This window comes from Heterodontus francisci, chromosome 38 (genome assembly GCF_036365525.1).
Source record: "Heterodontus francisci isolate sHetFra1 chromosome 38, sHetFra1.hap1, whole genome shotgun sequence".
Lineage (NCBI taxonomy): Eukaryota > Metazoa > Chordata > Chondrichthyes > Heterodontiformes > Heterodontidae > Heterodontus > Heterodontus francisci.
The window spans coordinates 38,927,571-38,950,773 of record NC_090408.1 but is presented as its reverse complement, the minus strand read 5'-3'; the positions used below and the strand labels follow the sequence as shown (position 1 = coordinate 38,950,773).

General features: G+C 48.7%; 1 protein-coding gene across 12 annotated transcripts in view; it reads left to right on the top strand.

Moving 5' to 3' along the window:
- The window catches only part of map2k5 (mitogen-activated protein kinase kinase 5), a 352,983-nt gene that overhangs the window by 83,997 nt on the left and 245,783 nt on the right, over positions 1-23,203 (top strand). For all 12 annotated transcript variants that reach the window (XM_068018166.1, XM_068018162.1, XM_068018165.1 and 9 more), the window contains one exon: positions 13,225-13,289. In XM_068018166.1, coding sequence (XP_067874267.1) covers positions 13,225-13,289 — 65 coding nt within the window. The remainder of the gene's footprint in view (positions 1-13,224; positions 13,290-23,203) is intronic.

The window sequence follows — 23,203 nt, the reverse complement described above, 5'->3', positions numbered from 1 at the left end:
AGTGGTACAAAGGAAAACCACAAAGAAAAAACCTCGAAAAGCGGAACAGGCCACCACCAAAACCATTGGCAAGAGGAGGCTACCGTCTGAGACAGACTACAGCAGCTCCTCTTCACTGGACGAGGAAGTGCCGGAACAACGGCACCTTCAAAAGAAGCGGCAGAACTCAAAGGAGCTGGAAGATAAAGCCCCACAGCCCCCGGGCACTGGAAGCTGTGATAGGCCCAGCGTGCCCCAAACCTAAAACGCCACACCTAGCGCCATGGCCAGCGCATCCCAGCTCCAGGACACCGAGAGCAAAGACAATTCTGGCGCACCTCAGCTCCGGGAAGCTGGGAGCAGTGATGTTTTCGAGGAGGAACAGAGGGGAACAGCAGAGGACAGCCCAATCCTTGCTGCCTACAAGACCCCCCCCCCCCCCCCCCCCACCAATGTCACCCCAGCGGAACAAACCCTGCATGAAAAACCAGGAGGGGTTTCTGAGCCCAACGAACGTGAAACAGTTTGCGTACACTATGGGTATGCAGGAACATCCCAAAGGACTGGGACTAGCAAGGACAAATGGTATGGGAAGCAACAACTAACTTTAAAAAAATGGGTATAAGGATTGCTTCAATTAATGTGCGTAGCATTAAATCCACTACGCGATGTGTTTCAACCTTGGATTACCTCGCCAAGGTCAAAGCCGACCTCCTGTTTCTGCAGGAGTGTGGAATACCACACCTCAGCACCTACAGGCAATGGTTGCGATGGTAGCGCCACAGGCCATCGATCTGGTCAGGGGGTAATGATTCCCGTTCCTCCGGCCTGCGGGGAGGTAACTTCACCATCTCTGAAGTTAAGGAGGTGGTGGGCGGTCGACTCCTCGGAGCAGATGTAATGTACAATAATGCTCCGCTCCAGTTGATCAACGTGTACGTCCCGGTTCAATGCAGCGAGTGGCTGACTGTCTTCCAGCAGCTCCCACTGCTGCTGGCAGCGTCCAGGCCGGTCATCCTAGGCGGTGACTTAAACTGCATCATCGATGCGGCTGGACGATCCGGCAGAGATGACAGCAAACTGGACGCTACGTCCAGATTCCTAACAGAAACAGTAAAAGATGCCAAACTCCACGACTTCTTCAGCAAACCTGCAGACGAAGCGCAGCGTAGATACACATGGTCAAGAACGGACGGGGCTGCCTGTTCCAGGATTGACTTCCCGTTTGTGTCCCGTGCTGTCACGGTCAGATCCACCGACGTCAAACCGGTGTTCTTCTCCGACCATTGCCTCTTACTGGCTGACTGTCACTTACAGGACGACCAGTGGGTTGGCAGGGGAATATGGAAGCTTAATGCTACACTGCTAACCCCAGAGAACATTGAGGAACTCAAAAGGGATTACAAAGGTTGGAGGACCGTGAAACCCCTCTTTGAGTCTCCAGTTCACTGGTGGGAGGCGATCAAGGAGAACATCAAGAGGTTCTTTATCTTCAAAGGTGTTCAGAGGGCGAGAGAGAGACAGAGAGAAATGTCCCGACTCCAGAGAAGTATGCAAAATCTGCTGCGGCTGCAGACGATGGGGGTCGAGGTCAAGGAGGACCCCCATGACGTGAAGAGCCAGCAGGCCTTGCTCTTTGCCACGGAGGCCTCCAAGATCATCTTCCGGTCCAGAGTCTGCTCCATTGAGCAGGATGAGACGTGCTCACGTTACTTCTTCCAAAAGGTACACACAGAGAGCTCTGTTATCAGCAGCCTGAAGGAAGAGGATGGCTCGGTAATGTCATTGCAGTCTAACATACTAAGGATCAGCAAATCCTTTTATACTGGGCTGTATGACGTGAAGCGCACAGACAGCAGAGCCTCCCAGTCCGTTCTGTCATCTATCACAGAGGTCTTAGATGACAGCTTGAGGGAGATACTGGACAAGCCGCTAACTCTGGACGAGCTGACAAAGGCCGTCAAGTCCTTCGAGACGAGTAAAACTCCCGGAAGCGATGGCTTACCGGTTGAGTTGTATTCGGCCCTGCGGGACTGGGTCAGCCCGGACCTGCTGGAAGTACATGAGAGTATGCGCCTGGCCGGCAGCATGTCAGAATCCATGAGGAAAGGCATCATCACCTTCATCTACAAGTGGAAGGGGGAGAGGGCAGAAATCAGAAATTGGTGGCCCATCTCACTGCTTAATGCTGACTGCAAGATTCTGTCAAAAGTCATAGCCAGTCGAGTCAAGTCTGCTCTGGAGTTGGTGATGCACCCAGATCAGACCTGTACTGTACCCGGCAGCAAGATCTCTGATAGTCTCGCGCTATTCAGGGATACACTCGCCTATGTACAGGACAGGAGGGTGGACACCTGCCTCATCAGCCTGGACCAGGAGAAGGCTTTTGACAGGATATTGCACACCTACATGATGGATGTGCTTTCCAAAATGGGGTTTGGGGAGGGAATCTGCAATTGGATCAAACTGCTCTACACAAACATCAGTAGCGCAGTCTCAGTCAATGGGTGGGAATCAGAAGGTTTCCTGATCCAATCTGGAGTCAGACAGGTCTGTCCTCTCTCCCCTGTCTTGTTTCTTTGCTGTATTGAATCCTTTGCTGAGTCTATTAGGAAGGATGTGAGCATAAGAGGGGTGACAATCCCAGGCAGTGGAGGCACTCAGGTTAAAACCTCCCTGTACATGGATGACGTCGCCGTCTTCTGCTCGGATCCGCTGTCTGTGCGCAGACTGATGAGCATCTGCGACCAGTTCGAACTGGCCTCGGGAGCCAAAGTTAACCACGGCAAGAGCGAGGCCATGTTCTTTGGGAACTGGGCTGACCGATCCTTTGTCTCCTTCACCGTTAGGTCAGACTACCTGAAGGTGCTGGGGATATGGTTCGGAAGGGCTGGGGCGTGCACCAAAACCTGAAAGGAGCGAGTAGCCAAGGTACAACACAAGCTGAGCATGTGGGAGCAGTGATCGTTCTCCATTATGGGTCAGAACCTGGTCATCAGGTGCAAGGTGCTCATGTTGTTGCTGTACGTGGTGCAGGTCTGGCCCATACCCCACTCCTGCGCTGTGGCGGTTATCCGAGCCATTTTCCGCTTCATCTGGGGATCCAAAATGGACCGGGTTCGGAGGGACACGATGTTCAAACCTCTGGATAAGGGCGGGAAAAATGTACCCAACATCGCCCTCGTCCTGATGACTACCTTCGTATGCGGCTGCATCAAGCTGTGTGTAGACCTCCAGTACGCAAACTCACTATGTGCTGAGGTTCTATCTGTCCCCGGTGTTGTGAAGGATGGGCCTGGTCACATTGCCGCGGAATGCTCCATCCAGTTGGACTGTGCCGTACCACCTATCCTTCATGGAACAGTTTCTGCGGAAAAACACCTTTGACCACCAATCCATCAGGTAGTGGTCTGCACGGAATGTCCTCAAGGCCCTCCGGGAAAAGGAGATGGTGGATCCTGTCGGATGGTTCCCCGACCAGACCGCCAAAGTCATTTGGCGGAATGCCTCATCACCAGAACTTTCAAACAAGCACCAAGATGTAGCTTGGCTGGTGATGAGAAGAGCCCTCCCCGTCAGATCATTCCTGCACGCCCGAAGTCTCACCCTCTTCGCGCAATGCCCTTGAGGTGGCTGTGGTGGGGAAGAGATGGTTGCCCACCTCCTTCTGGAATCTGTCTTTGCAAAGCAGGTGTGGAAAGAGATGCAGTGGTTTTTGTCGAGGTTCATCCCAAGCAGCTCTGTAACACAGGAGTCTGTGCTCTACGGGCTGTTCCCAGGGATGCACACCAAGATAAACATCAACTGCTGCTGGAGGACTATCAATTCGGTGAAAGACGCCCTTTGGACTTCCCGAAACTTGCTGGTCTTCCAGCGCAAAGAGTTGTCCATGACCGAATGTTGCAGACTGGCACATTCCAAGGTCCAGTACTACGTGCTGATGGACACACTAAAGCTTGGGGCAGCCGCAGCAAAGGCTCAATGGGGAAAGACCACTGTGCAAGGTCCCCCCACCAAGGTGAACTGAGGGGCTGGATCCATGGAAAACCCCTCGAACTGTATCCAGAAAATTTTCGTTTGCTATAAAATGTATATGGCATGACAAATGAAATGGAAGGGTTGTGAGGCAACTCACTCCTGTATTGAAGGAAACTGACCTCCTTTGCACTGTTTGTATTTTTTGACTTGGTGCTGTTTGGAACTGTTTTGTAATGTATTTTTTTTTACTGATTTTTATGAATAAAGTATATTTTGGAAATAAAAAAAAGTAATCAAGCTGGAGATACTTCTGTGCCTTAATATGACCCAGTTCCTGTGGTGCTGAAATTTGTTTATATTCTGGGCTGGTTTCAGCAACACCAGAGCAGCATGTACAGTTATAAGCACAATAGTCTACCAGCAATAGTATGACTTTTTATGTGAACACTTATTGCAATGCCATATTTGCAACTTGATCATGCTGACTGTGGACTTTCCAAGATGGTGATGGAACACCAATATTGAAATCACATTCAAGGCTCAGTACTGTGCGGCTATAATTAAAATGGTGGCAGTACTTTGCTTCTTGAGCCAATAGTGAAATTACCTGCCAAAGTTGGATTCACTTCCTCTGATGGCATTTACTGTCATGCTGGTTACTTTACAGAAATGTCCCTGGCAGTGCACTAGTAGTCCAAAGCATTCTAAGGGAGATGTCTTGAGGTTTGTTAATTCTAACCTGGGCTGCTTTGACAATTATTGTTGCTCCTGCTTAAACTTTTGTCAAATTGAGCAGATGTTGGGCAAAACAGTTTGTTAATCAGTTGGAAAATTAGTGTTAAAAAGTGAAATCAGATGGCAATCTGCAATGCATCAATTCTGTACTAAAATTATCCTTTCTTTCTTTCTTTTGTCTCCTTGACTCGAGAGACAATCGGTAAGCGCCTAGAGGTGGTCAGTGGTTTGTGGAGCAGCACCTAGAGTGGCTATAAAGGCCAATTCTAGAGTGACGGACTCTTCCACAGGTGCTGCAGATAAAATTGGTTGTCGGGGCTGTTACACAGTTGGCTCTCTCCTTGCACTTCTGTCTTTTTTCCTGCCAACTGCTAAATCTCTTCGACTTGCCACTCTTTAGCCCCGCCTTTATGGCTGTCCGTCAGCTCTGGCGATCACTGGCAACTGACTCCCACGACTTGTGGTCAGTGTCACAGGACTTCATGTCGCGTTTGCAGACGTCTTTAAAACGGAGGAATGGACGGCCGGCGGGTCTGATACCAGCAACGAGCTCGCTGTACAATGTGTCCTTTGGGATCCTGCCATCTTCCATGTGGCTCACATGGCCAAGGCATCTCAAACGCCGCTGGCTCAGTAGGTTGTTTATGCTGGGGATGTTGGCCGCCTCGAGGACTTCTGCGTTGGAGATACGGTCCTGCCACCTGATGCCAAGGATTCTCCGGAGGCAGCGAAGATGGAATGAGTTGAGACGTCACTCTTGGCTGGCATATGTTGTCCAGGCCTCGCTGCCATAGAGCAAGGTGCTGAGGACACAGGCTTGAAACACTCGGACTTTTGTGTTCCGTGTCAGTGGGCCATTTTCCTACACCCTCTTGGCCAGTCTGGACATTATCATTAAAATTATCTAAAATTATCATTAACACAATAAAAGACACCACACATACAGTTCTTGTTCACTATCACTGAGTACATCGTCTTGAATACTGTTAGGGATGTGTAGATGTGAACATTTTGGCTTAACTAATGTAATTGATATTACACTATGTCATAGTTTCCTTCCTGTGCTATACACAGTCAGATTCTGCAGTGTATTACAGCAAAATTGCATGATAAACTCCATTGGCCATTTGGAAACACCTCCATGTCAATGATTGCGTGGACTATTCTTTGTTATTCTTCAAAAATTGTTTATATAACAAAAGAAGTTAAGGATTGCATTGGGTCAAAGGAAGTGGCTTATAAGGTCGCCAGAAAAAGAGGATTGGGAGCAATTTAGAGGAGGACCAAGAAACTGATAAAGAAAGGGAAAAGGGATTATGAATACAAGATAGCTAGAAACATAAAGGCGGACTGTAAAAGCTTCTTTAGATATGTAAAAAGGAAACGATTAGCTAGGACTAATGTGGGTCCAATGTAAGTGGAGACAGGAGAGTTTGTGGTGGAGAATGAGGAAATGGCGGAGAGACTAAACAATTACTTTGTGTCTGTCTTCACGGAGGAAAACACAGAAATTCTCCCAGAAGTACTAGGGAACCAAGGGACTTGTAAAAATGAGGAACTGAAAGTAATTAGCATTAATAAAGAAGTAGTACTCAAAAAATTAACTGCATTGAAAGTTGATAAATCCCCTGGACCAGATGAGCTACATCCCAGAGCATTGTGGGAGTGACTATAGAGATAGTAGATGCATTGGTGGTTATCTTTCAAAATTCTATAGATTCTGTAAGGGTTCCTGCAGACTGGAAAGTAGCAAATGTAAGCCCACTATTTAAGAAGGGAGGGAGAGAGAAAAAACGGAGAACTACAGACCTGTTAGTTTGACGCCAGTAATCGGGCAAATGTTGGAATCTATTATAAAGAATGAGATAACTGGACACTTGGAAAATAATGATATGATTGGGCAGACTCACCATGGATTTGTGAACGGGAAATCATGTTTGACAAACTTGTTGGAGTTTTTTTGAGGATGTTACTTGTAGCATAGATAAAGGAGAACAAGTGGATATGGTATATTTGGATTTTCAGAAGGTTTTGAAAAGGTTTCACACAGGAGCTTAGTGAACAAAATTAGTGCACATGGGATTGGAGGTAATATACTGCAATGGATCAAGAATTGGTTTACAGACAGAAAGCAGAGAGTAGGAATAAATGGGTCATTCTCAGAATGGCAGGCTGTAACTAATAGGGTACTGCAAGGATCGGTGCTTGGGCCACAGCTGTTTACAATCTATATAAATGACTTGGATATGGGGACCAATTATAATATTTCCAAATTTGTGGATAACACAAAACTAGGAGGGAATGTAAGTTGTGAGGAGAATGCAAGGAGGCTTCAAGAGGATTTGGACAGGCTAAGTGAATGGGCAAGAACATGGCACATGGAATATAAGTGTGAGGTGATTCACTTTGGTAGAAAAACCAGAAAGACAGAGTATTTCTTAAATGGTGAGATATTGGGAAGTGTTGACGTCCAAAGTGACCTGGGTGTCCTTGTTAATGAGTCACTAAAAGCTAGTATGCAGGTGCAGCAAGTAATTAAGGCAAATCTGTGTTGGCCTTCATTGCAAGGGGATTTGAGTACAGGAATAAAGATGTACTGCTTCAATTGTATGAAACATTGGTGAGACCGCACCTGGAGTATTGTGTACAGTTTTGGTCTCCTTATCTAAGGAAGGATATTCTTGCCATAGAGGGAGTGCAACAGAGGTTCTCCAGACTAATCGTTGGGATGGCAGGATTGTCTTATGAGGAGAGATTGCAGCAACTGGGCCTGTATTCTCGAGAGGTTTGAAGAATGAGAGGTGATTTCATTGAAACTTACAAATTTCTTACAGGACATGACAGGGTTTCCTCTGAGTCTAGAGCAAGGGGAGACAGTCTCAGAATAAGGGGCAGGCCATTTAAGACTGAGATGAGGAGGAGTTTCTTTAGTGAGTGGGTGGTGAATCTTTGGAATTTTCTACCCCAGAGGGCTGTGGAAGCTCAATCATTGAGCATGTTCAAGACAGAAATCAATAGATTTCTGAATACTAATGACATCAAGGAATATGGGGATAATGGGGGAAAATGGTATAGAGGTAGATGATCAGCCATGATCTGTTTGAACACCAAGCTATATTTCTACCTATTGATATTTTTATTGATTCAAAATTAGATCCTGTAAATGTAATTAATATGTCTTAATATATTCTAAACATGTCTCTGACAGATGTTTTTGACAAAGGTTATTATTAAAATTATAGTGTTTCAACTAAAACTCACTGTCCTTTATGTTATTCACATTCAATTTTTTATCACCTCATGACAAGAGTCCACAGTATAGTAAATCAAAGAAAATTGGCCACAGACTGTATTCTGTGGTGTATGGTGCTTGATGCGTGAAGTTGCATCACGTGACTTTACATCGTACTATGACATTATGTTGCCACCCATGGTCATGGCCATGAATTGTTCTCTGTTTCATATATAAACAGCTAGTTTAATTTCTGACCTTTCAGATATTTCGTTCATCCTGGATTTTTAAAATTAGTACAGTCTTCCATCAGAATTGTCAAACTAACTTTTTCTGATTTAAATACTAGCTAATGAGTAAATGTAGTCTCCTCGTTCTCTCCTCTTCATGCGTCACCGCACCCCCCCCCCCCCCCACCCCGCCCATTACCTGTGATGCTGCTGAATGGTAAATATCCAGTTTTCCCTGATGCTATTTTCATATTAAGCAATTGATTTCTATTATTAAAGTTTGGAAAGATGTGTTCAAAAATTTACTTAAAAAAGAACAAGTTTTACATCATTCTGCCAAGACTAATTTCTTTCCAAGCATGAGCTAATTTTGGTTAAATCCTTGTCCTATCAAATTTTGTTCATTTATCTCTGTGAATAGGTAGAATGAAATTCTATCTTTAGGTATAGTACAGGTGTGACATTGTAAATAAAATATGTCCGCATCTGTAACACTTTGCCTCAGTTTGTTCCAGCATTCAAAGCATTCTGTGTCGTCGATTGGGATTTCAGTATTTTCAAACGGTTCAAAGATTGGTACTTTTCATTTTAAAAGAAAATAATAAAAGAAGAACATTTCTTCACCTAATCGAGTCTAATATTTACCTGATCTTCAGTTGAATCTTTGGTAATCTGTTGCTTGTTGCAGCTATTGGCTAAATGATTAATCTGTGGTTTGTTGGCAAAATTTTCATTGATGACGTTCTTGTTCAGTGACTTGGGACATTTTGCTATGTTAAAGATGCTATATAAATGCAAGTTATTTTTGTTGTTGTTTGGATATCACCATATTGCTAATTATTAAATGCTTCACCATAATGTGAACTGGACAGAGGTTTGCCGTGTTTCTAATAATCCAAAAGCAGATAGGGCACAGGGCTTTGGGCAGTTCACATCATAAGAGTAAATGTCAAAGTAGAAAAACATATTTTTGCTCTGCTTTTACATTGTAAGAACTACTAGACGGTATTTTCCAAAGCCTTCATGTCCATTACTAATCTTGGCTGCCATAAGTGGTCAGGTTAAGCTGCAGTGATACTTTGCTTACCTAATGGACTATTCGGGTAGCAGAGCAAGAGATATGGAAATATCTGTTGCAATTTAATAATTGTTTACATGTAACTTGCCGTCAGTTTTACTTGTGCATTTAAACTGGTCACAGTAAATACATTATAATGGTGCTTTTAAGGTGGTGGGGAGAGGTGAAGCTTTTTAAGAGACCTTTGAGGAAGGAGGGCATCTGTCCTTTGTTACCAGACTTGCTTATTAAGTTGTATTGACTGAGACATTTGTGTCACTGCAAATGAAAGATGCTTATTGATTTTCTAACTGCTGTTCACATCCCTTTCACACTTTTTAGGATAAAAAGTTAATCATCTTGGATGCGTATTCATTTTCTGTGAAGGGAACAGACTAAGCCTTTTTGGCATTTCATGAATCAAGTTGTTCAAGTTGAGTGTGTCAAGCAGACAATTACCAGCTTGCTCTTTATGCTTGTCCCTTGATATCACCTGTAACAGAGTAGCCTAATGGAGGGATGTCCCCTTGACATTTGATAGTCGTGGCAGTGCTCCAATCTTGTTTGCTTGCCACAGAATCAATTCAGGACATAATATAACCAAGCATTAAAAATGTGCTACCTGGTAGTTTAACAAAATTATCAGTGACAGTTCAATATTGACTTCATATTAGGTGTTAAAAAAAGTTAAAATTATGATCCTCCTGCTTGTCATTGAAAAAATCAGCTATTGGCAGGTTGAAAATAGCTTTCCACTGAGTTTCATTGACACAGGTTATGTGATATAAATATTTATTTCATATCTGTCACTCACTGGTAATGCCACCCATTGATTCCAGTATTGATGAAGTGCCACTAGTTCATAGGAAGCATTTGACCATGTTGTGTTTTTGAATTACTTGCTGCTATATAAAATGTTATTTGCTAAACCTCCTCAATTGCCCGCATTAATGCTTGGATGAAATTGTTACTGCAGTGATTAAGATATCTGGATTGTTTTAACCAGAAGAATTTTTTTTATCGCAACAAACATTCATTGAAGCTGCATATAAAACGTTTTTGTATAAATTAAATTGACTTGGCAGCAATGGTTGACAAACCAAGTCATGTTTAAAAATTTGCTTACTGAACCAGTAGTAATAAACCCAAGTTTTAAAAAAAAATTAAATTAAATTGACATATCAAAATTTTTGTTTTTGGCGATTGACTTTATTGCACAGATTTTTCATTTGTGCTACTAATTTGTCATTTTTAAAAATATCAAGAACACACTTATCTTTTACTTCATCTGTTGCTGTTTTTGTGTCATTGTTGATGATTATTTAGATAATAACTAATACCTGGGAGTAATTGCAAGGCAATAATTTAAATGATGAGTTCAATAATGCTCCTAAACTGAGAACAGAGCTTGTAAAGTTTGAAAGGATCGTCCTGAGATTCAGTTTTAGATTAAAGTTTTGCAATAACTGCCTGTTTTTTGTTGTATATTGTTTTAATTGTGTGTTTTGGGAAGTTGATTTTTTTTTGCTGGGCTCATGTCCATTATGCGTTTTGATGTCACTGCTGTAGATTTATTAAGAAATAATTTGCAGTTGATTAATATGACATTCTCTTTGAGTCTCTATGTATCAGTGTTGCCACCAGGCCTATTTAGAGCATTGCTACCGATATATGGAAAAATCCCACTTAATGCATATCATCCCAATGTGTTTTTTGTGAGACACTTGGTTAATCACCTTGAATTGCAGCCACCAGTAATTACAGACCTGTAGCAACCAGAATTTTACTGTAGCTCAAAATGCTTTCTCTACACAACCCTAGTTTGGAAGGACAGAAAATATCATTGCAACACTGGATGCTTTTAACAGTTGAAGTGGATATCGTATGAAAAGTTCAGACATTTTTACGAAAGTCCTATAATGTGCAATGTATTGTATCTGTCGGAATGATTAGATTGCTATCAAAAGAAGTAGCCAGCACATCTAACCAAAACTCTTAGCAAAAGTTGTTTTTTTGCAAGTAGGATTTTTTAAAGAAAACTATTGGGATTTTATGCATCTGTGAGCAGGGTATGAATGGTAGAAATTTGCTGCTAATATCGTCTATCTTGTCTGTTGGCCTGGGCCTTTATTATGCTTGCAGCACAGATTCAGGCTGCTTAAGCATCCCAGTGACAAATCAATTGAATGTTTTAAACTCTCTACTATTAAGTAATTGCAGACACCAGCAGAAATTAAAAACCCAGGCAGATCTGTTTTAAGAGTGACTTCACAGTGCTCGATGATGGGATAGTGTCATAGGGTTATACAGCACAGAAGCTGACCCTTCAGCCCATTGTGTCCATGCCAACCATCAAGCACCTATCTATCCTAATCCCATTTTCCTGCTGTGGCGTTTCAAGTGCTCAACTGAATGCTTCTTAAATGTTGAGCGTTCCTGCCTCTACTACCCCTTCAGGCAATGTGTTCCAGATTCCAACCACCCTCTGGGTGAAAAAACTTTTCCTCAAATCCCCTCTAAACCTCCTGCCCTTACCTTAAATCTATGTCCCGCACACCTCCTCTAAGGGAGATTGAGCTAAACATGATCTGATGGACTGCAGTTCAATTACATTATGTGCACAAAAAATACAATGTCTAATGTGTACCAGTGACAAAATAAGAACAAACATCCAGTGATGACAGCAGAAACATGAATGGTAGAAATGTGAAATAAAAACAGAAAATGTTGCATTTATATGGAACTTCAATGTAGGAAAATAAATGCCCCAATGCCCCAAGACACCTCATAGAGGTACAAGAAAGAAAAAGAAGGATATATTAGGATGATGACCAGAAGCTTAGTCAAAGCAGTGGATTTTAAGGAGAGTCGTAAAGCATAAGAGGGGGATAAAAAGGGGAAGAAATTTAGGGAGGAAATTCCAGAGCACGGAACCCAGCCGACTAAGGCATGGATCTCAGTGGTGGGGCTTTGTGCAGGATAGCGTTTTGGGCAGCAGAGTTTTGAATGCTGAAATTTATGGGTGGTGAGGCAGTGGAGGGTAGGAAGCCATCTGAAAGAGAAAGGTAAGTTACTTCTTTGTGTTGAGTATTAACCTGTTTTTGTTTGACGTTTTCCATTCAATACAATAGTAACCCCTAGCAATGGGCAACTCTGCAACCTGATATGTAAAAGTTCATTTTGTGATGAAATTACGTGGATCCTTCAAAGGTGAACTAGCACTGAAAGCTGAGAATGAGGCATCAGCTAATTTTGCCACATGCTCTAGTAGAAAAAAAATATTTGATGTTTGGAGATGAAGAATGATGTGGGGTAAAATGGAGGGAAAAACTGAACTTTAACTATTTGTATATTTTTTTTTAAATTGCATGCCAAACTGCTGCAGAGATTATTTCTTAACTCTCTTACCAAGTTGCAACAATTGAAGTCTTTGACATTAACATTTCTGCAGCACCTGTCTCTTGTTTCTATGTGACTGGCATTGAACGCTACAGACTTTGACAGCACTGACATGCGCTTTGAAGGATGGCTGCATTCCTGCTTGTTTGTAATGAGGACCAAAACCATTCTCAGCTAAATTAAATGTTCAGTTTTGAGGCAGAATGGCATGATTTTATACCAAATTCTCATTTTTGCCTTTGTATTGCCCTCAAGGTATGAGTGATGCCAGTCACCTCCCTTTTTCTTCCCCCTCCCTCGCCCCCCCACCATTTAGTTTCCTCTCACTGACCCACGTAAGCCATGTTATATCATTCAATTTTGACATCTTTTATCAAACATTAATGAAATGACCCAGCCAAACAAATTGTCATTAAACTTTCCATCACTTTGTCCCTTGGTATTGTCTTTTATAAATTGAACAGCAAATGTTGTATTGATCTTTCCCCACTTGCTGCTGAACTTGAAATGACCTGGATGCTTGTTGTTTATGGCCTTGAGTTACTTTTCCTTGACATTTCTATATGCTTGCCTGACATTACTAGCTTTTTTTTTTCCACCTTCCTTTCTTTTAGATGAATGAACAGGACATTCAGTATCGAGATATCCTCGGTCATGGCAATGGAGGGACAGTGTACAAGTGAGTATCTGCCTCTACCTATTACCACAGAATGCGTGAAAAATGTTGGTAAAGGGTTTTTTAATGTCTTCCCAGCATCCATCTCACGGTTTTGGCTGAAGGCATGCATATCATATTGATTTGATGTTGAAGAATGAAAGCGATTCTGTGGGTGCCTTTCTGTGTACACTTTACACTTAGTCATTTCCATTACAGCTATGATGTATTATCAGTGTTCAGCAAACATGACAAGGTGACACAGGTCGCTGAACAGAAATTTCAACTCCTGTTTCCACCTGAATCAACTATTATTGAAATAGTTTATTGAGATTGAGGTATTGATCACTGCTTGCACTAACCTTGGCTTAAAGGGAGACTGTCTACTCTGGATTACACTAACTTTTATATTAAAAAAAATCCCATTTATTTTTTACAACCACTTAAATTTTATTGCAAGGGTTGAATTACTTTGTTGTTTCTCTTTCATTGCAAAATGATCACACTCTTCACATACCTGGATTAGAGTCCACACACTCCAATTGCTAGTTGACAATGCATTTTAAAATACATTTTTGGGGGAGAAGCATTAGGTAAGTTATGGCTTCCAGAACAAGCAACTTTGTGTACTGTTGGGTGAATATGACTTCCAAGCATTTATGTAAAACTGAGAGATTCTTGCATCAACACTTTATGTAATCGCCTTCCCAGATGCCCATTATGCTGCGCAAGTAGCGTTTCACTTAATTGAGTACAGTTACAATCTGTCCACTACAGCATTATCTAATCTCATATATGCTAGTGTGTAAAACCTCATTGCATCAGCCAGAGATCCTTTTGTTTTGTGTACATAATGGGGTAGGTGTGTAATATTTTCTTACTCCAGGTAACTGTTTAGCGACTCATTAGAACAAAGAACAAGGGATATAGTGAGGAGAAAAGAATAATCACTGTAATCTAATTCTCTATTTAGTATCTTCCTTAATAACCTGTTTTCCAACTACTTTCCACTCCTGAGTATAACCAGTGTGTAGGTCGTTTTAATCACTTTCTCGTTTTGAATGTAAATTACACACTTGAATATGATGTGTACTTGCCAGACATTTGTAGTTGTTATGCAAATAAATTCATGTTGCAGTTGAAAGGCTTTTTTATGTAAACGGCTGCATAATGCAGTTGGGGGAATTTTTAAAAGTATTTTCTATAATATCCATCAGTATCTTTTTTTTCTTAAAATAAACAAGAGAAGTGAGTGACGCACAATGAGCTGGCGCAGCAGTGCACTTACAACACAGCAGGCTTGTTGTTTTTCTTCTCTATTGTAGTACTTGGCAGTGAAGTGGTGTTGAGCAAAAACAAGGCATTTCCACATAGAAAGGGGGAAAGAATCACCTCTGCACTTTTCTTGCATGCTTCCTGGTGGTTGAGTAAAGGGATACTGGCAAAGCCCCGGGTGCATGTTTTATGTGTGGTTCCTGTCACCGATGAGAAAATTAAAGAATTTCAAAACTGTACTTAAATAAAACCTGACATCCTTGAAGTTTTTTGAAAATGTAGATTAAGATCTGAATTTCATTGTGATCTTAGACTTATTGTTTCCACTATTACTTTCTCCCAACACCCCCCGTCCAGGTTTTCTCCTCTCCTTTCCCCAAAGTACTGATTTCACATCCATGTCCTTTCTTCATATTTCCCTGGTTAGATTTTGCCAGTATCCCTCCACTCAACCACCAGTAAACACACACGACCAGTGCAAAGATGATTCTTTCCCCTTTGTTGTGTGGATTGGCCTTGCTATATCATTGCAGAAACACTTTGTCTGGTATTAAGCGATAATTCACACATGCATTATTTTCAGTGGTGTAAATGACCCCCACTAGGGACTGTGAAATTGTCATTAATTTTTTCGTATATGACATGTTGTAGTACTCAAAAGGATTTATATTTATAGAAAATTCGTAGATTTTAAACTTAAGTTATTATGACTGAAAAATACATATGGTGAAATCCAAAATGCAGCTTTGATTGATTACAAGTGGCATTTAGCATGTGCTGCATTCAGGGTCCAGAGTAATTATCCAAAAGACTAGATTGTAATAAGCGTTGGATATAGAATTTCCAGATTAGAATCAACATGCATTTCCAGTGCATTGCTACCCAATAATTACCTACAGCTGGCAAATCAGTTTTTCGGTTCTTTTTATTGAAAAGGCCTAGAGTGGAGGCCACTGCCCTGGTTGAAAAATGTAAGAGAGAAATCAAGATAAATCTAGATGTGGTTAGGTGATGACAAGCTTTGGTTTTATGTCTTGATATAGTAAGAGCAAGGAAAGTCTGGGGATGTTGACTCTGCCAGTTTCAGATATTTAGACATGTACTGTGTTGAAAGAAACTGATCTGTATTGCACTTTATGTAATGTCAAATTTGAACTGTTATGTAATGTACTTTTACAAATTTTATGAATGAAGTATATTCTTGGAAAAAAGTTTCAGGTATTTGAAAAAGAATGGCCGGAATTTTAAGTTGGGTGAGAGGGCCTGCCCACCAACTGAAAAGCCTCCAATGGGTCTGGGGAGCCATGACAGAATTTTTGCACTCTCCAGGCCCTTAATTGGCTTTGAGGTAGGAAGTCCTGCCTAATAGAGCTGTTGGCCAATCAGCGGGCTGGCAGCTCTTAGTCCCAGCAGTGCCACCAGCGAGACCTCAAAAAATTGGCCAGGCCCTGGCGAGGCAAGGGGTTCAGTTGGATGGGGAGGGTGGAAATGTTGTCCAGTAGGGGCAGTTGGGCTATGGGGTGGGCCCTCATGATCGGGCACCCTGTGTCCCATGGAACACAGGGTGCCCGATCATGAGGGCCCACTCCACCCCCAGCCTGCAAGAAGGCTGCCAGGTTTTACCTGGTAGTGTTCTGGGGGCCTTTGCCAGTGGCGGCGGGAGGAGGCCCTTAAGTGGAAGTTAATTGGCTATTTAAGGGGCCTGATTGGCCTGGGGCAGGCGGGCCATTTCTGGCTGCCGCCACCCCACATAAAATTGCAGCCGAGGCGGGAAGGCATTGGGAACAACACCCCCTGCCTCCCACTCAATTTTACGGACCCCCGGCCACCAGCCTGCTCGTGTGGAAGACCGTAAAACTCTGGCCAATGAGTTTGAATTGGAGCCTGTGCAATGCATTATTGCCACTGCTTTCTGAAATTGCTATGAGAATTATGTGATTCCATACACATGACCTTTTCTACAACCTTAAGGGCAGTGTTTAGCACTTAAACTTAGAAAACAGCTGTAATTGTACTGAGATAGAAAATAAAGGTTCTGCTGGAAATAAACAGGAGATCTGTCAGCATCTGAAAGGAAAGGATAGATAATTTTTCAAGTGAAATCTTCATTAGACGTAGCTCCCCCATCAGGCATGTTAACACAAGGTTGTCCAACTATTTTGTGGGGGCGGCCTCACTGCAATTTTGTCATACATAGGGGACCGGTGAGACAATTTTGGAAAGATGAAGGTGTTAAAAATGTATCTTACTATTAATCAAAACAACAACAAATGTCCATTTTTGTGATGAAGCTTTAAATGAGAAAATTAATTTATTGACTTACTTCCTCTTCATTAGGTTGGATGGACACTGATTTAGTGAGACACCTGGCATTATTTTGCTTGCACAAGTAGTCAGTGTTTGCCCGCTCACTTGTTGTAGCAATGCAGAGTATTCTGGTTAGATGTCCATCTGTCAGGAGTAATCTTGATGACTCTCTCTCTGTCTCTTTTTCACTGTGTGTCGCCAGCTCTCTGTGTTCTGCCCCCGGCTTTCTGTGTTCTGCCAGTCCCCCTTCTTTCTCTCTCTCTCTGTCCCCCCTCTGTCTCTCTCTCTCCCTGCGTCCCCCGTCTTTCTCTCCCTGTCAGTCACCCCTCTTCCTCTCCCTCTCCGTCTCCGCTCTTCCTCTCCCTCTCCGTCCCCCCTCTTTCTCTCCCTCTCCGTCCCCCCTCTTTCTCTCCCTCTCCGTCCCCCCTCTTTCTCTCCCTCTCCGTCCCCCCTCTCCCTCTCCGTCCCCCCTCTTTCTCTCCCTCTCCGTCCCCCTCTTTCTCTCCCTCTCCGTCCCCCTCTTTCTCTCCCTCTCCGTCCCCCCTCTTTCTCTCCCTCTCCGTTCCCCCCTCTTTCTCTCCCTCTCCAGCCCCCCTCTTACTCTCCCTCTCCGTCCCCCCTCTTACTCTCCCTCTCCGTCCCCCCTCTTACTCTCCGTCCCCCCTCTTTCTCTCCCTCTCCGTCCCCCCTCTTTCTCTCCCTCTCCGTCCCCCCTCTTTCTCTCCCTCTCCGTCCCCCCTCTTTCTCTCCCTCTCCGTCCCCCCTCTTTCTCTCCCTCTCCGTCCCCCCTCTTTCTCTCCCTCTCCGTCCCCCCTCTTACTCTCCCTCTCCGCCTCCCCTCTTTCTCTCCCTCTCCGTCCCCTCCTCTCTCTCCGTCCCCCCCTCTCTCCGTCCCCCCCTCTCTCTCTCTCCGTCCCCCCCTCTCTCTCTCTCCGTCCCCCCCTCTCTCTCTCTCCGTCCCCCCCTCTCTCTCTCTCCGTCCCCCCCTCTCTCTCCCTCCGTCCCCCCCTCTCTCTCCCTCCGTCCCCCCCTCTCTCTCCCTCCGTCCCCCCCTCTCTCTCTCTCTCCGTCCCCCCCTCTCTCTCTCTCTCTCTCCGTCCCCCCCTCTCTCTCTCTCTCTCCGTCCCCCCCTCTCTCTCTCTCTCTCTCTCTCCGTCCCCCCCTCTCTCTCTCTCTCTCCGTCCCCCCCTCTCTCTCTCTCTCTCCGTCCACCCCCCTCTCTCTCTCTCTCTCCGTCCCCCCCTCTCTCTCTCTCTCTCCGTCCCCCCCTCTCTCTCTCTCTCTCCGTCCCCCCCTCTCTCTCTCTCTCTCTCCGTCCCCCCCTCTCTCTCTCTCTCTCTCTCTCTCTCTCTCTCTCCGTCCCCCCCTCTCTCTCTCTCCGTCCCCCCCCTCTCTCTCTCCGTCCCCCCCCTCTCTCTCTCCGTCCCCCCCCTCTCTCTCTCCGTCCCCCCCCCTCTCTCTCTCCGTCCCCCCCTCTCTCTCTCTCCGTCCCCCCCTCTCTCTCTCTCCGTCCCGCTCCCCTCCTCTCTCCGTCCCGCTCCCCCCTCTCTCCCCCTCTCTCCGTCCCGCTCCCCCCTCTCTCCCCCTCTCTCCGTCCCGCTCCCCCTCTCTCGCCGTCCCACTCCCCCTCTCTCTCCGTCCCGCTCCCCCTCTCTCTCCGTCCCGCTCCCCCTCTCTCTCAGTCCCGCTCCCCACTCCGTCCCCCCCCCTCACTCCGTCCCCCCCCTCACTCCGTCCCCCCCCTCACTCCGTCCCCCCCCCTCACTCCGTCCCCCCCCCTCACTCCGTCCCCCCCCTCACTCCGTCCCCCCCCCTCACTCCGTCCCCCCCTCACTCCGTCCCCCCCTCACTCCGTCCCCCCCTCACTCCGTCCCCCCCTCTCTCCGTCCCCCCCCTCTCCGTCCCCCCCCCTCCGTCCCCCCCCTCTCTCCGTCCCCCCCCTCTCTCCGTCCCTCCCCTCTCTCCGTCCCCCCCCCTCTCTCCGTCCCCCCCCCTCTCTCCGTCCCCCCCCCCTCTCTCCGTCCCCCCCCCTCTCCGTCCCCCCCCTCTCTCCGTCCCCCCCCCTCTCTCCGTCCCCCCCCCTCTCTCCGTCCCCCCCCCTCTCTCCGTCCCCCCCCTCTCTCCGTCCCCCCCCTCTCTCCGTCCCCCCCCTCTCTCCGTCCCCCCCCCTCTCTCCGTCCCCCCCCTCTCTCCGTCCCCCCCCTCTCTCCGTCCCCCCCCTCTCTCCGTCCCCCCCCTCTCTCCGTCCCCCCCCTCTCTCCGTCCCCCCCCTCTCTCCGTGCCCCCCCTCTCTCTCCGTGCCCCCCCTCTCTCTCCGTCCCCCCCTCTCTCTCGGTCCCCCCCCTCTCTCTCCGTCCCCCCCTCTCTCTCCGTCCCCCCCCTCTCTCTCCGTCCCCCCCCCTCTCTCCGTCCCCCCCCTCTCTCTCCGTCCCCCCCCCTCTCTCCGTCCCCCCCCTCTCTCTCCGTCCCCCCCCTCTCTCTCCGTCCCCCCCCTCTCTCTCCGTCCCCCCCCTCTCTCTCCGTCCCCCCCCTCTCTCTCCGTTCCCCCCCTCTCTCTCCGTCTCCCCCCTCTCTTTCTCTCCGTCTCCCCCCTCTCTCTCTCCGTCTCCCCCTCTCTCTCCGTCTCCCCCCTCTCTCTCTCTCCGTCTCCCCCCTCTCTCTCTCTCTCCGTCTCCCCCCTCCCTCTCTCTCTCCGTCTCCCCCCTCTCTCTCTCTCCGTCTCCCCCCTCTCTCTCTCTCCGTCTTCCCCCCCTCTCTCTCTCTCCGTCCCCCCCTCTCTCTCTCTCTCTCCGTCCCCCCCTCTCTCTCTCTCTCTCTCCGTCCCCCCCTCTCTCTCTCTCTCTCTCTCTCTCTCTCTCTCTCCGTCCCCCCCTCTCTCTCTCTCCGTCCCCCCCCTCTCTCTCTCCGTCCCCCCCCTCTCTCTCTCCGTCCCCCCCCTCTCTCTCTCCGTCCCCCCCCCTCTCTCTCTCCGTCCCCCCCTCTCTCTCTCTCCGTCCCCCCCTCTCTCTCTCTCCGTCCCGCTCCCCTCCTCTCTCCGTCCCGCTCCCCCCTCTCTCCCCCTCTCTCCGTCCCGCTCCCCCCTCTCTCCCCCTCTCTCCGTCCCGCTCCCCCTCTCTCGCCGTCCCACTCCCCCTCTCTCTCCGTCCCGCTCCCCCTCTCTCTCCGTCCCGCTCCCCCTCTCTCTCAGTCCCGCTCCCCACTCCGTCCCCCCCCCTCACTCCGTCCCCCCCCTCACTCCGTCCCCCCCCTCACTCCGTCCCCCCCCCTCACTCCGTCCCCCCCCCTCACTCCGTCCCCCCCCTCACTCCGTCCCCCCCCCTCACTCCGTCCCCCCCCTCACTCCGTCCCCCCCTCACTCCGTCCCCCCCTCACTCCGTCCCCCCCTCTCTCCGTCCCCCCCCTCTCCGTCCCCCCCCCTCCGTCCCCCCCCTCTCTCCGTCCCCCCCCTCTCTCCGTCCCTCCCCTCTCTCCGTCCCCCCCCCTCTCTCCGTCCCCCCCCCTCTCTCCGTCCCCCCCCCCTCTCTCCGTCCCCCCCCCTCTCCGTCCCCCCCCTCTCTCCGTCCCCCCCCCTCTCTCCGTCCCCCCCCCTCTCTCCGTCCCCCCCCTCTCTCCGTCCCCCCCCTCTCTCCGTCCCCCCCCTCTCTCCGTCCCCCCCCTCTCTCCGTCCCCCCCCTCTCTCCGTCCCCCCCCCTCTCTCCGTCCCCCCCCTCTCTCCGTCCCCCCCCTCTCTCCGTCCCCCCCCTCTCTCCGTCCCCCCCCTCTCTCCGTCCCCCCCCTCTCTCCGTCCCCCCCCTCTCTCCGTGCCCCCCCTCTCTCTCCGTGCCCCCCCTCTCTCTCCGTCCCCCCCTCTCTCTCCGTCCCCCCCTCTCTCTCGGTCCCCCCCCTCTCTCTCCGTCCCCCCCTCTCTCTCCGTCCCCCCCCCTCTCTCCGTCCCCCCCCCTCTCTCCGTCCCCCCCCTCTCTCTCCGTCCCCCCCCCTCTCTCCGTCCCCCCCCTCTCTCTCCGTCCCCCCCCTCTCTCTCCGTCCCCCCCCTCTCTCTCCGTCCCCCCCCTCTCTCTCCGTCCCCCCCCTCTCTCTCCGTTCCCCCCCTCTCTCTCCGTCTCCCCCCTCTCTTTCTCTCCGTCTCCCCCCTCTCTCTCTCCGTCTCCCCCTCTCTCTCCGTCTCCCCCCTCTCTCTCTCTCCGTCTCCCCCCTCTCTCTCTCTCTCCGTCTCCCCCCTCCCTCTCTCTCTCCGTCTCCCCCCTCTCTCTCTCTCCGTCTCCCCCCTCTCTCTCTCTCCGTCTTCCCCCCCTCTCTCTCTCTCCGTCTCCCCCCTCTCTCTCTCTCCGTCTCCCCCCTCTCTCTCTCTCCGTCCCCCCCCCTCTCTCCGTCCCCCCCCTCTCTCCGTCCCCCCCCTCTCTCTCCGTCCCCCCCCTCTCTCTCCGTCCCCCCCCTCTCTCTCCGTCCCCCCCCTCTCTCTCCGTTCCCCCCCTCTCTCTCCGTCTCCCCCCTCTCTTTCTCTCCGTCTCCCCCCTCTCTCTCTCCGTCTCCCCCTCTCTCTCCGTCTCCCCCCTCTCTCTCTCTCCGTCTCCCCCCTCTCTCTCTCTCTCCGTCTCCCCCCTCCCTCTCTCTCTCCGTCTCCCCCCTCTCTCTCTCTCCGTCTCCCCCCTCTCTCTCTCTCCGTCTTCCCCCCCTCTCTCTCTCTCCGTCTCCCCCCTCTCTCTCTCTCCGTCTCCCCCCTCTCTCTCTCTCCGTCTCCCCCCTCTCTCTCTCTCCGTCTCCCCCCTCTCTCTCTCTCCGTCTCCCCCCTCTCTCTCCGTCTCCCCCCTCTCTCTCTCGCCGTCTCCTCCCTCTCTCTCTCGCCGTCTCCCCCCTCTCTCTCTCTCTCCGTCTCCCCCCTCCCTCTCTCTCTCCGTCTCCCCCCTCTCTCTCTCTCCGTCTCCCCCCTCTCTCTCTCTCCGTCTTCCCCCCCTCTCTCTCTCTCCGTCTCCCCCCTCTCTCTCTCTCCGTCTCCCCCCTCTCTCTCTCTCCGTCTCCCCCCTCTCTCTCTCTCCGTCTCCCCCCTCTCTCTCTCTCCGTCTCCCCCCTCTCTCTCCGTCTCCCCCCTCTCTCTCTCGCCGTCTCCTCCCTCTCTCTCTCGCCGTCTCCTCCCTCTCTCTCTCTCCGTCTCCCCCCTCTCTCTCTCTCTCCGTCTCCCCCCTCTCTCTCTCGCCGTCTCCTCCCTCTCTCTCCGTCTCCCCCCTCTCGCTCTCGCTCTCTCTCTCTTGCTTTCGCTCTCTCTCTCTCTGTCCCCCCCCCCTTTCTCTCTCTCTCTCTCTCACTTCCTGTTTCCCCCCCATTTCTGTCTCTGCTCCCTCTCTGCCCCCCTCTCTGTTCCCTCCCGTGTGTGTCTCTCTCTGTCTCCCTCCCCCTCCCCTTCTCTCTTTCTCTCTCTCTCTCTGTTTGCCCCCCCACCCCTCTGTTTGACAGTTGCAGGGAGTGGGAACACTCAGGACAGCTGTTCTGAGGTTGGCCAGTTTTTAAAAAGATCTCACTTTCAGTTTCACAGCTGACAAGTGCTCTGATTGGCAACAGCTGTTTCTGAACTTTTGACAGATTTGGGGTTTTCCAGTGGCCTTTTATTAAAAAAAAACGTCGGTACCGGCCAGAAAACCCCGAATCTGTCCTAAGTTCAGAAGCAGCTGTTCCCGATGTCAGCACCTGTTTTTAAAAAAGCAGGTCTGAAAGAAGAAAACAATGGGAAATACATGTGCGAGCTGGATGGAAACCTTTGCATTTTGGAAGGTCTATTGCAGGTGGGAAGTATACAGTAAATGGCAGAACTCTTAGGAGTATTGACAGGCGTACAGGTCCACAGGTCACTGAAAGTGGCAACGCAGGTGGATAAGGTAGTCAAGAAGGCATACAGCATGCCTTCATCGGTCGGGGCATAGAGTATAAAAATTGGCAAGTTATGTTGCAGCTGTACAGAACTTTAGTTAGGCCACACTTAGAATATTGCGTGCAATTCTGGTCGCCACACTACCAGAAGGACGTGGAGGCTTTGGAGAGGGTACAGAAGAGGTTTACCAGGATGTTGCCTGGTCTGGAGGGCATTAGCTATGAGGAGAGGTTGGATAAACTCGGATTGTGTTCACTGGAATGACGGAGTTGGAGGGGCGACATGATAGAGGTGTACAAAGTTATAAGCGGCATGGACAGAGTGGATAGTCAGAAGCTTTTTCCCAGGGTGGAAGAGTCAGTTACTAGGGGACATAGGTTTAAAGTGCGAGGGGCAATGTTTAGAGGGGATGTACGAGGCAAGTTCTTTACACAGAGGGTGGTGAGTGCCTGGAACATGTTGCCGGGGGAGGTGGTGGAAGCAGGTACCATAGAGA